This window comes from Boleophthalmus pectinirostris, unplaced genomic scaffold, assembly GCF_026225935.1.
Source record: "Boleophthalmus pectinirostris isolate CB_2022bp ecotype Guang Dong unplaced genomic scaffold, ASM2622593v1 HiC_scaffold_19, whole genome shotgun sequence".
NCBI classification, from domain to species: Eukaryota; Metazoa; Chordata; class Actinopteri; order Gobiiformes; family Gobiidae; genus Boleophthalmus; species Boleophthalmus pectinirostris.
In genome coordinates this window covers 33,747,366-33,765,345 of record NW_026571140.1, presented here as the reverse complement: position 1 = coordinate 33,765,345, position 17,980 = coordinate 33,747,366, and the positions used below count along the sequence as shown (strand labels likewise).

General features: G+C 38.3%; 1 protein-coding gene across 2 annotated transcripts in view; it reads left to right on the top strand.

Annotated features, from left to right (window-relative positions):
- Nucleotides 1-17,980, top strand: part of efl1 (elongation factor like GTPase 1) — a 310,712-nt gene that overhangs the window by 242,490 nt on the left and 50,242 nt on the right. For both annotated transcript variants that reach the window (XM_055154283.1, XM_020920850.2), the window contains exons 18-20: nucleotides 8,874-9,003; nucleotides 10,675-10,801; nucleotides 11,268-11,472. In XM_055154283.1, the coding sequence (XP_055010258.1) occupies nucleotides 8,874-9,003; nucleotides 10,675-10,801; nucleotides 11,268-11,472 (462 nt within the window). The remainder of the gene's footprint in view (nucleotides 1-8,873; nucleotides 9,004-10,674; nucleotides 10,802-11,267; nucleotides 11,473-17,980) is intronic.

The window sequence follows — 17,980 nt, the reverse complement described above, 5'->3', positions numbered from 1 at the left end:
AGTGTGTTTAATACAGCTTTGTGCACATTTGTTTACATTTTACAGAAACAAAACGTAAAACCACATGGAAAATTTGCTTAAACTATAAGCGCTGAAAAAACAGCTTGCTCCTTGTGACCTGATGTGGTCAGCTTCTGTCGGACAAAAGATCACAACTCAATGAAATATATGTGTTCTTTCTGTAACGACTGCGACAGTGTGCAGAACTATACTTCGCCCTTTACTCTGGAAGGCTCTTGACTACAGTCGTCGTAATGCTCCGACAATCCATCAAGCGGTGCAGCAAAGTTGTACTAAAACATTTTGACAGATTTTTGAGAGCTGTGTACCACATAAAATCGGTTCGAGGTCAGTAAGCACAACCAGAATTAATACATAAGGCGCATCGGATTATAAGGTGCAGGTGGATTTTTGAGAAAATTAAAGGAGCCGTTTTAATAGTCCGAAAAATACAGCATAATCAGATTTATGGATTTGTAAGACGATTAAAATTACATTTAAACAGCAAAATTAACTGATTTATTTGTGATCATGGTCCCTCTAATAACTCACATCAGATTTTGCGATTTGAATGTCACTTAAATAATCTTAAAAATCACATAGTAATCAGATCTCGGTGTGTTTATAAACCCTATGTTTATATACAATTTCAAACACAAAACCGATTTTTATACCACAATGAACAAACCTTTTAAACAGTAATAATAATAATAATAAATTGATAAAGTTATAAAAGTTGATTAAAAAAACATGGCATTTTTTCAGTATTGATACTTACTTGTAGTATTTATGATAGTATGTATGTACTTTAAAACTTTTGACAACCCCAAAAAACAAATTTCGCTTTTTATCAGCAATGTTTTAAAATCTGTAGGTTTTTCTCTTGAGAGGAAGTTGTCACCGGGTTCAGTTTCGCGTGGGAGTTGTGCTTTACTGAGTCTTAAGCCGTTCTTTGTTCTCACCTGCGTCTGTCCCTTTGTCTGAGCCCCGAGCCGCAGTTAGCATCGAGCTAATTGATCTGTGTGAGATAGATGGTGTGTCAGGCTGCTGCTGCTGCTGCTGCTGCTGCTGCTGCTGCTGCTGCTGCGGCTGCTGCTCTCTGTCCCAGGTTATAACTGGATTAGATCAGGAGACTCCTCTACTCCTCTACTCCTCTTTAAGTCTGTGCCGTCTGAAAGCATCCACCGGTTTCACTGTAATGGGAAATTAGGACCGCTGCCATAGTGATTAATAATTTAAACCTAAATATTATGTCTCCCACCAGATATTTAGTCTTTTGTTTTTTACTACTTCAAGTGTCTAATGAAATAATTACTTGAAAAAGACCAAATATTTGAACTACACTGAGCAAATATTTCATTTATGGGTCTAATTATTTTAACAGTGAAACTCTGAGACTAAATAAAAAAACTTATCCTTTGTCGATTTTTTTTAATTGCTGGATTTCGCGAGTGAGTACAGACGTGAAATGAGGGCAATTTTGTGAAAGGACCAGATGAAATATTGCCAGAATCCAGAAGATATTTGTAAATTAAAGGGGTGTTACGATATCGTCACAGTATGAACCTCACAGTACGATATTTATTGCGATATCGTGGGAAAGCTCATGAAATCAAATCAACAATTACAACCATACCTCAGTTGTCGGTCGGCGAGTCCAGCGTCGGTAATATATTGTATTGTGTTCCTGTTGTATCCTTGTCTGATTTAGGTAAGATTTTTCAACACTAAACACACTTTTAAAATAACAGTAACATTGAAAATTAAAATGATCACTGTTAATTATATTTTTAAGTGTTTGTGGAGTGTTTTATCTGTTTTAAACAAAAGCTGCTGGAGAGTTTTCTTATTCTTCTTTGATTCTTTGGCCAAAACTGCGTCCAGTCTCAGTCTAACTACTTCAATATAATTTAATCTCTTAATAAATAATATCTCTATACGTTTTGCATAATGGTTCTCTCTTTCTCTTTACTCCTCTCCCTCCATCCCTCTCTCCTGCCCTCTCACTCTTCGTTCCTCTCTCTATCCCTACCTCATATGTCTTCCCTCCCTCTCTTCCTCGTTCACCTGCTGCTCCCTCCTCCTCTCCTTCCCTTCATCCCTTTCTTCCCCTCTCTCTCTCTCTCTCTCTCTCTCTCTCTCTCTTCCTCCCTTTCTGTCTCCACACCCCCCTCTCCCTCTCTCGCCCTTCCCTCTCCTTCCCTCCTTCCTCTTCTCTCTCTCTCTCTCTCTCTCTCTCTCTCTCTTTGCCCTCCCCTGACCTGATTCCAGTGCCTCCTTCTCTCCCTCTCTCCATCCCTCACCGTCTCCATGCCCCTTTCTTCCCGTCTCTCCTTCCCTCTGTGCCTTCCTCTCTCTTTATTTCTCTCTTTGTTCTCCCCCCCTCTCTCTCGCTCTCTCTCTTTGCCCCCCTTGACCTGATTCCAGCTCCCTCTCTCTCTCTCTCATCCCTCTCTGTCTCCACACCCCCCTTCCTCCCTCTTTTTCTCTCCCTCCATCTCCCTCTCTCTCTCCCTTCCCCTTTCCTTCTCTCTCTCTCTCTCTCTCCCTCCCTCCCTCTCTTCCACTCTTCCTCTCTCTCTCTCCCTCTCTTTGCCCCCCTTGACCTGATTCCAGCTCTCTCTCTCCATCCCTCTCTGTCTCCACACCCCTGTCTCTCCCTCTCTTTCCCTCTCTCTCTCCCTCTTTTCCCCTCTCTCTCTCCCTCTCCCCCTCTTTCTCCCTCTCTCTCCCTCTCTCTCCCCTCTCTCTCTCTCTCTCTCCCTCTCTTTGCCCCCCTTGACCTGATTCCAGCTCCCTCTCTCTCTCCTTCCTTCCCTCTCTCTCCTCTCTCTCTCCATCCCTCTCTGTCTCCACACCCCTGTCTCTCCCTCTTTTTCCCTCCCTCCATCTCTCTCTCTCCCTCTGCTCCTAAAAGCTCTTATCTCTCTCTCCCTCGTGCTCTCCTGCTGCTCGCTGGAGTGAAGGACGGGTGCCAGACGGGGTTTGGCTGTCTCCCCTCGTCCTCCCACTCTCTGCTTTTGTTCATGATAAATTTACACCATCACACAGAGATCACATCCAGCCCCTTTTCCACTCGTTTGTGAAGCTGCTAGAAATGTTTAGAGCCAGAACAAAGAGCACAAATCAAACACCGCCATTCTGAAGTGACGATTTACTCATCATTTCATTTAAAGGGCCCATATCGCGCCATTTTCCGCTCTACTGTATGTTATAATGTTGTTTCCTTATCACAAACACACCTGGAGTTGTGTTTTGTTTTTGTTTTCATTCACATGTTTAACACACAAACTAGAGATGCGCGGATTGCGGTTACAACCGCGGTATCTGCGGTTAATCCGCGGGTCGGGCGGATGACGGGACGAAAAATTATATTTTAATTAAATTCGGGCGGGTGGCGGTTTAACTACTAAAAAAAAAAAAAAAAAAAGTTATTGTTAGTATTGTTACCTACATCTGAAAAGACGAGTCTCATTGTCTGTGCTTGTAGTATGAAGTGTACGTCATGTCCTTAATTAGCCCATTTGACCTCGTTTTTAGTTTTTATGTTCTGAAGGTTCAGGTTGTGTCGGGTTATTGATGCCTAAGGTTTACGAGGCACATATTATATGCAGTTTATTTTATTATTTGTAATTTATTTCAGCTGTTTGCCAACACATAAGTGGCTATAGGGCCATATTTATTTAGTTATGCTTTTTTTTTCTTGCCTATTTCAATTGGAATATAAAGAGGGCATTGCCTGATTTCAATAAAGGTTCATCTGGATGAGCTGATCTGTCTATTTTGTTTCGATATCAGTTATATTTTAAAACACGCAGACATTATAGCGTAGACTGCCACTCGGGGGATTTAAAACTTAAAGAAAGACGATGGAGTGAGGCTATGACTTTGAAATAACATCGGGCAATGGCAGAATGTTCAGAATGTAACAACATCCAACACGAAGGCAAGAAGGTTCAAAAATAGTCTAGTCGGAAAACATTGTCAATTAATTAGCTGCCCAAGAAAACCAGGTAAGTTTGGGTTTGTTACGGACAATTAAGAAAGCGAACATACACGCTGAGCGAATTTTGGAATGAATGAGCTACAGAGTTTGCATTTTTATCGAGGCTCCTTAGTTTGTTTGCTGTATGATTGTTCTAAAATCTAAAATCAATGGGCGGATGGCGGGCGGGTGCGGTTTTGAAAACCTTCGGTGCAAAATGGACAGCGGGCGGATGATGAGTTTTGTGTCACGGTTGCGGATGAAAAAATAGCCCATCCGCGCATCTCTAACACAAACCCTGCAGATTTTGGCTTCTTCTCTCACACAGGTGTAGCTGTTAATTAGGGATGTAACAAAAAACGAAATATCGTGATATCGTATCGTCAAAAGTCTCACAATAATATCATGGGCTGTCACAATATATCGAATTACAATTTCGTTTACTTAAATACATCGTTTTATAGCAGCAACAGCTTATAAACATCGGGAACTACATATCCCATGATTCATTTCAGTGCAAACAACATGAAGAAATATGTTTTTTACTTGAATTCTTGGGATTATGGTGGAAATAATTCACACCAAAATCTTGTCAAGGTATTTTAAAAGCAAAACTGTGTCCCACCTACAATTACATCAGCCTCTTCACAATATTGCACTAAATATCGTACCGTGAGATTTGGATATCGTTACATCCTTACTGTTAACTTAAAAACTACAACTCCATGACATCACAAGGTGGAAAGGAGCATTTTGAGCTTTGGAAATGTGGACAGAGTGATAATAAAAGATGACTCAGACATGTGCGAATGAAACAAAACACAACTCCAGGTCTGTTTTCGATGAAGTAACAACATTATAACTTGGCTTAAAGCTCACAAGAGTCAATTTTGCTTAATTTAGGACATTGTTTCCCAAAGACTGAATCGCGCCTTGTCACGATCTGCATGTTGGTCAATTGAATGTTGAAAAGAAAAAGAAATGGGATACGTTTAATGTCCAAATAGGCGACTTATGGATCCTTTTATTGCTGGTTTAGTTACTGTTTTTCATTGTTTAAAAGCTGAGTAATACTAATTGTCACTCAGTCAACAATAAAATATCCTCATTAATGTTCAATAATGGTCAAATCCATCTTTATTTTGTGATTTACGAGTCATTTTTATTGACTTGGGTTGCGAAGGTTTGTGACTTTTAAAATATGGGTTTGGGAAACACTGATTTAGGACCTTTAAATGAAAATAGTTTTAAGCAGGTAAGACAAACACATGTATATAGATATATGTTTTTATATTAAATGGCTGTTTTCTGAATCTTTCAAGTATCTAGTAAGATTTTTGTCAGTGTTTTCCATCCCAATAGTCTGATATATGGTCTTTGCTTTGTGTTATCCTATTTCTTAGTTTACTGATCCAACTAAAATATCATATATATTTTTTCCATCAGCACTAAAGTTATTTAATGTTGTGCCCAGTGATCAGTTGTGCACAGCTTAAGAAGTTAATTAAGATTTTGACCTCCATAGTATTAAGCTGCTATCGCTTTAGGGTCTCTCAAACTCATAAATTGGTCTAGTACAGTCTTGAACTCCATCCAAGATTTATATATTTGTGTTTTTTAAAAGACATTCATCAAGATTTCCATATAATTACACAATCTTTGTCAGTAATGTCATTTTTGCCTGGTTAAATGTGGAATATGACCAATTTTGCAAGTCAGTGAATCACAATATAAACAAATTAAAATACAGTTGTTTCTGATAGACTCATTTTCCCATTCTCAAACAAAGAGCCCATTCACGTTTAGTTGAATCAATATTTATCCAAATCTATTCTTATTTAAACCATCCGGATAGAGATTTATTCAAAAAACATGGATGGCTTATTTTGGCTCTTGTAGTCGAGATCTCACTGAATGCACATCTGACAGATTTAATATCACTTCTGTAAAAATACCTCCACCCCAACATCAGTTTTCATAATATAAACCGTTTTTAATATGCTTTATTTAATGTAAACCATACTAAATAAAAGACAAAACTATAGTCCGGGTACAATATCTCTGTAATTCCTCCGTCGTCCAGATACGATCCATAGAAAAGAAAAATTCTGTTCTGTCAGCTGTACAAAAGGTTTTGAGCGAAGACGTTTTGCAGCTCGTCCAAGCAGCTTCTTCAGTTCTGGTCAGACTGTTGAAGGACACTGCCTGAAGAGAGGAGGAATATTACACATTTAGAAAAGGTTTTACTGGAGTTTCTTGTGTCATTGGCTTAAAGTATTTTCAATACTAATGGGCCCGGTCAAGCAGAAGTAAACAGCAAGGCCAAAAATTCAAGTTAATGCATCTGATATAAAAATTTATTCAACAGATACATATGTACTCTAGTTTATGAAACTGTTGACCTTTTTTCTGTACCATTTTTGGTTCTAAAGATACATACGTTTTAAACAGACCATGTATGAAACATGGAACAAAAATTATTTCAGAAAAATTTCAAAGACCTGCAAATCATGTCAATAAATGGATGTATTTCATCATATCTTGTGTTATTCGATCTTTGAACTGTTGATGAAGGTACATGAATAAAAAAAAAAAAAAAAAAGTATTTAAAATGATAAAAATTTGCTTGGAAGGACTGACATATTTTATAGAAATAGTTTCCTTTAATAAAAAATCTCATGACTCAAAAAGTAAGAGGTTTCTCAACCTAATCTTGTACCATATGGTAGAAAACTATATGAAGCAAATATTCAAACCAGTTTGTTAAGGATATGTGAGAACCAAGAGTTATCACTGTTTGTATTTATTGCCCAAAAAGTGCTGCATATTTCATTCCCTCCATTACCGACATGAGTTTTTTAAATTTTTGTCAACAACTTGAAAGAATATCACAGGTTTAACTTTACCCTGTTGGAGTGTAACTCTTTCCTACATTCTGATACTTTACTTATTTCAATAGTCCCTCTAGTTTCAGAATAAGAGACATTTGAATGTCAAAAATCTGCCCGTTTCCCTCCGTTACCGCTTGACCGGACCCACATTTTTAATCGTCTATATTTTTTTCAGCAATATATTTATCATACTTCAAACTATGTTATCGTGACAGGCCTAAACAGTGAGTGTGTACATTAGTATCCCGGTTATGGTAGTATTCGGGATACTGCGTATACATGCAGGGTGATAAACCGGGATACTCATATTCATATGTACACGATCAAATGGAGTATCCCGGTTTCTTGGTATAATCTTACAAATGTGCAAACGCAAAATTTACTTAATTTTAATAAACCAGGAAAAATATAAACAAACATGAGCTCCTTTAGCGTCAGAAGCTCGGGAGGTTCTAACCAGCGGTACGGAGCTATGAGGTATCCCACAATCCACTGCACAGATCAAACCCAACGTGTAGATTTTTTATTAAAATATTCTGTATAAATAAACTCAGCTTTATAATAGGGATGGGCATGATTAGTCGATTAATCGATAATTGATTATTAAGAATTTCATCGATTACGTAAATTTTTATCGACAAACCGAATGTAGGTTGCTGTGTGTAGCGTCACCAAACGGGTCTGTACATGTGTCTCTCTGCACTCAGAAGGAGCGAGCAAACGCAAACAGTCAGTCCGCCTGCAACGTACCGAAGTGCATATGCGGATTTAACGATGATTTGTACAAGAAATTCCACACTTTCCGTTCCGGTCGGGACAAGTGTGAGTCCATGTGCACAGTGTATAAAGCAGCACATATGTCTCGGTGTCCAGTGGGAAAAAGCTTTGCCAGGTGAGAGTCGCGCAATATCGATGACGAGTCCCCACCTCCCTCCCCCCGTACAGTGTCCTGGTTTTGACAACGCAAATATGGTCACACTAACCTGTATTCCACTGAACCATGTCTTTTAATCCGACAGATGTTGACCGCATCAGCGACACAAGAGCTGTAGTTTTATCTTCGCTTAGTTTATGCAAATTAGCGATGCGGTTTTAAGTTTCGTTTCTGTGAGAGTTGAACAAAACTGAATTAAACACATAATAATAAACGTGCTGATGTGGCTCTAGAGTCGTTACGGTTTATTTGTCGTAAAGTTGAATTTATTTATGCAGATTAGGAGTGCAGATAGTAATAATAATGATGATATTTTTTCATATAAAAACGTTCATGATTAATCGATAATCGATCGTTAATTCTCTCGACGATCGATTAAGAAAATTTCATCGAATGCCCATCCCTACTTTATAACATATAAACCATAACCGCATCAGCCCGTTTGATACATTTGTTTACGTTTTACTTAAATTAAACTTAAGACCACATGGCTAATTTGCATAAACTCTTAGTGCTGATAAAAACAGCTCGCTCTTTGTGATACTGATGCGGTTCAGCTTTTGTTGGACTAAAGGACACGACTCAGTGGATTATATGTGTTTTTTTCTGTGACAGAGGAGTGGCTGATGATAGTAAGTCTCTTCTTCTGTGCGCATAGGAGATGTTTCATGTTTAACTTTTTAGCGATCATACGAGTCCAGGCTGTACGTGTGCAGGTTTGGCGCAGTCATTTCACTCATGTATGGTCACTTTACTGTATTTATGTCGCTATTGTTGTGGTGAAAAGGCTGAAAAGTAAGTGTCTTTTGGACGCATGCGCAAATTTATGTTGCAGTAACCGGGATACTGTGTACACATGCCACAGTATCCCGGTTACTATCAGAATATACCAGCTACAGTGTCCCGATTTCTAATAACCGGGATACTGAAACTGGGGTAGTGTGTTTACATGCATCATGAAGAAAGCAGGATACTCAAACAACCCGAACATAACCGGGATACCGATGTGCATGTATACGCACTCAATGACAGTGACATTTCTGTTTTGTTTTTTGTTTTTCAGATTTGCTAAAATTGAAATCAGCGCCTCTGAACCCATCATCCCGTTCAGAGAGACAGTGGTCCGACCTCCTAAAGTGGACATGGTGAACGAGGAGATGGGCAGGCAGCATAAAGTGGCCATTATTCACCAGGTCTGTAACAAAGAGGGAATTCAGCAAAAGTTATCAAGACGTTCAAAGTTAATCCCAAGTGTTATAGACGTAATTGATTCATGTGGAGCTTTTGCAGTTGGCACTTATTTTGTTCTGATTGCCATGAGAAATACAATCAAATATCAACTCTTCAGCTTGGTAAAAGTAAAATGATGTTAAATTAGGAATATGTGGATGAAGAGAAAATTGATTGTAGAAATACTTCAATAGTTCAATTAAAATACCATTTAGATTTGATGGATTGATTGTAATAATTAGTAGCCTGATTCATCAGCCAGTTTCACTTTGTGAAAACCGCCTGACCTCACAGCATTAGGAATCGTTCGCTCAACATTAGGCGGGTACTTTTTTTAATGTAACCAATCGTTTCTATTTGGTCGTGACGTATGTAATGCGCCGCTAACGGGGCTTACTGGTGTATTAAGCTTTTCTCAAATTCTGTAGGAAGAATGGCAATAACCGTGATAAAATTCACCAAACATTCTCTTTGTTCCGGCTTTAAATCCTCGATCTCGGGAATCGATGCCAACACAGAATGTATTGCTGTTCGCTGATTGGCTGGTGCCCGAACTCACGCTTCACAGTTTTGATGATTAAAATGGGTGTTTTTCATATTCACTTTGCACAAGAAGTGGTTTAATTAAGACTTTTAGTGTCATAGCCATGATTTAGCCTTTATTTTTTATCGAACTGTATCAAATTGTTTTGAAATATATCGTATCGAATCGAAAATGCACTGTATAGAGATATGTATCGTATCCTGGCCTGTGTATCGAGGTATGTATCGTATCAGCAACTTCTTAATGATACCCAGCCCTAGTAATAATTTATATATACTGTCATATACTGTAAATTGTTGGGTTTAAGATGACATCACAACTTTTTATTGGCCAATATGAATTAATACAGAAAGGGCAGATGTTTTTGTTATGATACAGTGAGTGGTCAACTTATCTACAGTAATTGCACAATAATAACTACCATCATCAACATGGCATATGCATTATTGATTTGCATTGTATATTTTGTAAGGATACAAACACTAACAGATAACAGCCACATATTTTTTGATAATGTTACTGTACACCAATAATCGTTCCCTTTTAGAAATTCTAAGGCTATAAATAACTAGGGATGTAACGACTCTTTCGGTACGATATTATTACAATATGCATCTCATGGTACGATATTTATTGCGATATTTTGGTGAGGCTGATATAATTGTAGATGGGACACTTTTTTGCTTTTAAAACACCTTGACAAGAGTTTTGGTGTGAATTATTTCCATCATAATCCCAAGAATTCAAGTAAAAACATATAACTTCATGTTGTCTGCACTGAAATGAATCATGGGATATGTAGTTCTCGATGTTTATAAGCTGTTGCTACTATAAAACCATGTATTTAAGCAAAGGAACTTGTGATTCGATATATTGTGACAGCTCATGCTATTATTGTGAGACTTTTAACGATACGATATCACGATATTTGGGTTATTGTTACATCCCTATAATTAACCAATTGTAGCCTTCAAAGAATAATATAATGATATAATTATAAGTAAGTGTTATTATAATCTCATAATAATTGAGAAGAGTTTATTAACAGTTTCTTATGTTGAAGGTTTCTCTTGTTTTATGTTGTTTCCAGGTGAAGGAGGATTCCTCTCAGAGCCGCTCCTCTGACACTCTGCAGGTGGACTCCTCTGGTCTGGTCACTCTCACCACTCCAAACAGACTGGCCACTGTCAGCATCCGGGCCATTCCTCTGCCACAGGGTGAGACCACAGCTCTGACTCTGACTTGTTTCCACACCAAAATCTGATTATAAATACATTTCTGGACCTGTCAGATGATTTAAATGACATGAAAACCGCAAATTCTGATCTGGGTAGGAAGAGGGACCATGATCAGAAAGAATATCTAGATGATTTTGCTGTTTACAAGTCGTTTTAATAATCTTTTAACACCAAAAATCTGATAATAATGACATTTTGAGCACATATGTTACCACACCCAAGCTCAAATGGTTGTGCATGAAGCTACCATCTGTATGTTTATTTGATTTTTTTATACCCAAGATGGTTAATTTTTCAACCAGCCTACAGATAAGAGTCATACGTTCACTCCTCACCCACACACACATGCTTTCACTTACACACACATGCATGATTGACATTTTCCTGAGCAGTGGTTACTTTCAAATGACATTTATATTCTGTTTTTGCTCCCCACGTTTCTCAGAGGTAACGAGTTTGTTGGAGAACAGTGCCGAGCTGATCCGGACTCTGGAGCAGGTGAATCTGTCTCTGAGGGAGGGCCGAGAGCTGGAGGTGAGTCCCAGGAGCCTGGAGCAGATCTCGGAGCTGAAGCTCAAACTGGAGGCTCTGCTGCAGGGGCACAGGTGGAGGAACGCTGTGGATCGTATCTGGGCTTTTGGACCACGCAGGTGAGAAGTCTGCACACTAAACCAGTTATTTAACACAATGAAGACACGTTTACACTGAGGGGTGTGTGGAAAGGGGAGACTGTAGTTGTATTATTTGGTAAAAGTATCAAATGGCTCAAATTACCGTAATTTCTGGACTATTGAGTACACCTGAATATAAGCCGCATTGACTAAATTTGAACAAAATGTAAAAATTGTACATATATAGGCCACACCTGAATATAAGCCGCAGGTGTCCACGTCTTCAAGAACGTTTTCAAGTTCGGGCCTTCTGCTTTTATCGCCTCTGAAAGCTTTTGTCATCTTTTTGCATTGAGTCAGTTTTTGTCATCACCAAAATCTCTCCATTGACTTATCGATGCCGAGCTCACATGCAGCTGCTCGATTTCCTTCTTTGACAGCCACATCAATTGCCTTGAACTTAAACGCTGCATCATCTGCATTTCTCCATGTATTTTCCATGAGGAAAACACACAAAACACAATAAAACTAGCATCTTACTCAGCGCATCACCCCCATCTCTCCCCACGCTCTGCGCATGTCTCCTGCAAAAAGAGCCACTGTACTGTCTAGTTTCATGTCAGCCACATCGTTTTATTAGCTGCAGGGTTTAATGTGTGAGAAAAAAGTAGCAGCTTATAGTTCAGAAATTACAGTAAAATTTAAGAAATTATTATTTTTTTTCTCTCACAACTTTGGTTCTTTAAAGATAATGAATTAGGAGATGTGTTTATCTTGCGTGTTGTAACTTATTGTCTTTAAAGATGCACTGTGTAATTTTTCGGTCGGGAGTCCATCACAGTCGTGTTTCTATCAATATGTCGAATTTTTGACAATTTTAAACATTAAACAGCACTTTCTTACATTTATTTAATTACAGGTAATTTTATAGCTCAAAAATACCTAGAAAAACAAGGATTTTGTCTGTCTATGCACAGACTAACTTGGCCTGGTTTGGTCCCCATGTTGATAGTTTTAATGCCATACTGTGAAACATTTCAGACATCTCCATGGAGAAAAGCATTTGACGGACCCTTCCCCTGAAAAGTTACACAATGCACTTTTAAAGAGGGGGTATTTTACATCTACACGTAACATATTTACTGTTTTTAATTCTGATTAATATTGTACAAACACAATATAAAGTGGTGTAGTGCAAGGGGAGACTGTAGTTGTATTATTTGGTTAAAAAAGTCTCAAATGGCTCAAATTAAAATTGGTTACTCTCTCACAACTTTGATCTGACTTTAAAGGGCCCACATTACGCTATTTTCTGATCTATGCTATAATGTTGTTTCCTCATCAAAAACTGACACGGGGCTCACTCAATCAATATTTATAGAGCACTTTTCATACAAAAAAATGCAACACAAACCACTCACTAGAAATATTTGGATAATTTCAGCCTTTAAATATTCAATCTCTGCTACACAAAAAGTAAAAAGTACCTTGAAAACTACTGCTTCATAACATCACAAGGTGGAATAAAGCATTTTGAGCTTTAGAGATTTAGACAGACATAATAAAGAGTTACTCAAATATGTGAATGACTCATAACACAACTCCAGGTATGTTTTTGATGAGGTAACAACATTATAATATGGCTTCAAGCTCACAAGAGTCAATTTTGCATAATATAGAACTTTAAAAACAATAAATCACGTATTTATCTTGTAACTTAATGTCTTAAAAAGGGGGTATTTTACTTCTATGCGGTTTTAACTTCTTCTTATATCAATGTTGTGAGGGAGATAGGAGGACAGTGCTAAAATGTATATGTTATGTAAGTTAAAAAAGGGTCCCACTAAAGCAGGGGTGTCAAACTCATTTTGGTCCGGGGGCCGTATCCAACCTACTTTGATCCCACAAGGGCCGGATCAGAAAACTCATGTCATATAAACCCCAAAAATAACAATAGGTTCAAATATTTGTGCAGAGAAACGCAAATCTATTACAGAAATCTTTTTTAATTGATGAACTCTTTCTTTTACAAAATATTATAATATTATGGACAACCTGAAACTTTAAGAAAAATGCAATTTCAGCACAATGTTTAACATTAACTTGTATTGAAACAGGAATAAGACAATTTTTCTTGTAAAATCCTGCACTCGGCTCCACTTTTCTCATTTTGGACATTTTGCTGATGAGGGTGTCACGGTCAACAGTCAAAACGATCGTCCTTTAAGAGCGTTTGGAAAGAGACAAGTCTTCATTTGTGCTGCTCTGGTGGGAGGGGCCACGTACAGAGACGCTGGAGACGCTGCTATGATAAACACTGCAGAAAATAAACAATATTTTAATAGAAAATATAATTAAAATATTTTAGTACAAAATCAGCCAAGGGCCACATTGAAGGTCTTGGAGGGCCGGATCTGGCCCCCGGGCCTTATGTTTGACACCTGTGCACTAAAGGGTATGGAAAGACTTGCTGTAAGTTTATGGTCATAGACAGAATTTATGAGAATAAAATGTTTATTTATGTTAATTATTTATTATTATTATTATTATTATTATTATTATTATTATTATTATTATTATTATTATTATTAATTGACAGTGAACATTAATAAGCATCTGTATATTCAACATAAATAAATATTCCAGGTTATAGATATACTTAGCATATATATTTAACATATTTACCTCTAATCAGATTACAAAAACATACAAACCTGGCTTTAATGCATGAGATAAATCATTTTAATATGAGTTATTTTTTTGTTTACAGCAATGGAACATTTTATGAAAGGGTTCGCTGTTGCTCTTATTCCGATTTGTTCTTTAACTCACATTTTCACTGCTGTAAAAAGAACACAAATCTTTGCTCGTATAATCTCAATGTAGTTTCTTTATATTAGAAAACTACGTAATTAGATACAGATACAGTTTGTCCACCACTCAAGAAATCCGCAATAAAATAGTAAAAACATTTAAGATAATTAAATTGTGTCCTTTCAGATATCAATGTCTGTGCTCCATTGGACTTAATAACACTTGAGAGTCCTTGCGCAGCCTGTAGTATTTTCGATTTGCTGAAGTAGGTCCGGACAGCCTCTTAAAAATAATATTGTAATGATTACTTTGAGGATCATAGCTCTTGATTTGAATTATGTTTGAATGATAGGACACTGTTTTGGGAATTGTACTGTCGGCAGTGGAAGCATTTTCTGAAGATCTATAGCTGGATCATCTAGGATTGATTTAATAAAACAACTCCATGATGGTTTCTGGTTTTTCGTTATTTGTCTCCAAAACCAAAATGAAAAAAAAAAAAAAAAAAAAGATGACGACTTGTGTTTTTCAGTTTTCGATTTTGTGTTTAAATGAATAATGAAAAAAACGGATAATGGTCTTTTCCAGTTTCTGTGAATTAAACTGCGATGCCGGACTTTTGGGCCGCATACGGACTAAACCAGGTCTAAACCGGTCTCAGTCCTGATCTCGGTCCCGGTCTCGGTCTCGGTCCCGGTCCCAGTCTTGGTCCCGGCTTTCTCCCAGTTTCTCATGACCTCTGGGCCTGTCCCGACACTCCTGGTTCAGTCCTGGTTCAGTTCCCGTTTAGTCCTGGTTTAGTCAGGACCAGCCCAAGACTGAGATTGGGACCAGACCGGGACCAGATTGGGACTAAAACCAGGACTGAGACTGGGACCAGACCGGGACTGAGACCGGTTTAGACCTGGTTTAGTCCGTATGCGGCCCAAAAGTCCGGCATCGCAGTTTAATTCACAGAAACTGGAAAAGACCATTATCCGTTTTTTTCATTACTGACCTGGTTCAGTCCTGGTTTAGTCCTGTTTTAGTCCTGTTTTAGTCCTGTTTTAGCCTTAGTTTAGTCCTGTTTTACTTCTGGTTCAGTCCTGTTTTAGTCCTGTTTTAGTCCTGTTTTAGACCTGGTTTAGACCTGGTTTAGCCCTGGTTTAGTCCTGTTTTAGCCTTAATTTAGTCCTGTTTTACTCCTGTTTTAGTCCTGGTTTAGCCCTGGTTTAGTCCTGTTTTACTCCTGGTTCAGTCCTTTGGTTTAGCCCTGGTTTAGTCCTGTTTTAGACCTGGTTTAGACCTGGTTTAGCCCTGGTTTAGTCCTGTTTTAGTCCTGGTTTAGCCCTGGTTCAGTCCTGTTTTACTCCTGGTTCAGTCCTGGTTTAGTCCTGGTTTAGCCCTGGTTCAGTCCTGTTTTAGCTCCTGGTTTAGTCCTGGTTTTAGTCCTGGTTTAGCCCTGGTTTAGTCCTGTTTTAGCCCTAGTTTAGTCCTGTTTTAGTCCTGTTTTAGCCTTAGTTTAGTCCTGTTTTAGTCCTGGTTCAGTCCTGGTTTTCATTTTGATTTTGGAGAACAAATAATGAAGAAAATTGTTGTTTTTTCGTTTTCTTATTTTTGGTTTTATTTTTATATTTAAAACAATGAACGGATGATACACGGATTCGTCACCTGCTTGTTTCTATGGATGTGTCATTGCTCTGCCTGGAATGTTCCACAGTATGACATTAAACAACATTACCTTCAATCACAGGTGAGCGGGGTTGCCTCTCCACAGATCTGACCTGTAACTTGGTCTCGTTTGGTTTCCATGAAGATAGAAAGGTTTAAAATTCCAGACAAAGCAACAACATCTTCAAGGAGAAAAGGATTTGACGAACCTTCCACCAGAAAAGTTACACACAATGCACCTTTAAATCTAAACTTGCAGATTGAATTACTTTTTAAAACGCACATAAGCTTAAAGGTGCGCTGCTCAACTTTTCTGGTGGTTGTTTCCATGGAGATGCTATTGTTTTGCCTGGAATGTTCCATGGTATGACATTAAACAAACCCATTTGGCACAGGGGTCTCCAACCTTTTTCCTCCAGTGAAACAAAAATGCCAGAGAGCTTCTCATTTTAACGGCTGCAAGAATTTGAGACGATTATAAGAAAGTAGGCGAACCATTGCACAGCTAAATGCCTATAAAACAAAAACCATTGTCCATTTATTAGTTCACAATGTTGGCCTTCAAAATGATGCCAGTACAATGGTAACAGGCATGTAATTAATCACATTTTTGTTACTCAGCACAATGGTTTAATTCCGAAATCCCTTGGTGAGCTACTTTGAAGGGGGTGGAGAGCTGCTGGTAGCTCCCGAGTGACAGGTTGGAGACCCATTTATTCATTACGGGTGTTTCTGTTGCTCAAAAATACAGTGATTCATCCTGTCAGTAGGCGAGTTTCAGCTGACGTCATTGTTATTAAAAGCCCGCGTTGCATGCTGGGAAATATTTTGGTCGGAGGCAAGAAACAGGATAGTGGTCAAACACAGTGCGTAACCTCGCGTATTTATCCCCGATAATGGTAAATTCCTGCTGCATTATCGGATGCACAAATAGAAGCACGGAAGAATGAAAATGTCTTTTCGTATTCCGTGTGAAAAGAACCACTAACGGAGAAGTAAACGGCTTTCAAACATTCGCAGAGCAAACGTAGAAGATCCTAACAAACCGTGGACTCCAACAAGTTCAACAACACATCGAGACTCTTGGAGGTTTTCATCTTTTCTGCTGTGAATGGCCCAGGAGTTTCCACCAAGTCATTGTGGATATCGCCGAAGTGAATATTTGTCCAGGTAGTTGGTGATTCTGACCAGAAATTTGGTTTGGTCCACCTTTTGTCGGGGTTGAAAAGGGTGATTTGGCGTCCGTCGATGCTTATGACCAATTTCTGGTCAAATCGTCTTGGGTCCTCTGCCGTTAGAGTGGATAAATAACCGGGATCAATACCCTTTACGTGCTTTCTCGCTTCCGTCCCTCATGTTGAATTAGTGTTTATTGCCGCCGACCAAAATAATTCCCAGCATGCAACGCGCGCTTTTGTCAACAATGAAACTCGCCTATAGGAGCAACTCTCCACAGATCTGAATTGTAATATTGCTTAGTGCTGTTTGACATCACGAGGTGGAACAGAGCCTTTTGAGCTTTTGAGATGTGGACAAACTAATAAAACAAGATTACAAAAACTTGTGTAAATGAAACAAAACACAACTCCAGGTATATCCTCCTGGGACCTGAAGAAAAAAAGTGTATTGCAATATATATATATATTTTTTGTGATTTTCTATTTGGAGGTAAATGAACATCTTTTATTAATTTTATTTTCATGTGTTTTATCTGTAATGGACACCAGGGACATTTTGGTTTTAAATCCATGTGAAGTTAACAACCAAAGAAAAACCTAAGAGATGACGAACATCTCTGACAAGCTTTTACAGTCCGTTTTTGGACTCCCCTTTAATTTCTTATTTTCTAATCATAGTGCAGCCACAAACTTACTCCTATTTAGTTAATTTTTGATCCTGGACATGATCACCCTATAATCCTCCAGCCCTATTTAGGCAGAGGAACCTAGTCCCCCCATTAAGACTCTGTCTCAAAACACTTAAAAGATCGACTGGTTAACTCAAATGTCCACCTTAAAGGACACCAATGAATTTGCCAGGTCTCAGGAGGATATTTTTGAGGAGGTAAGACATTATAGGCGAG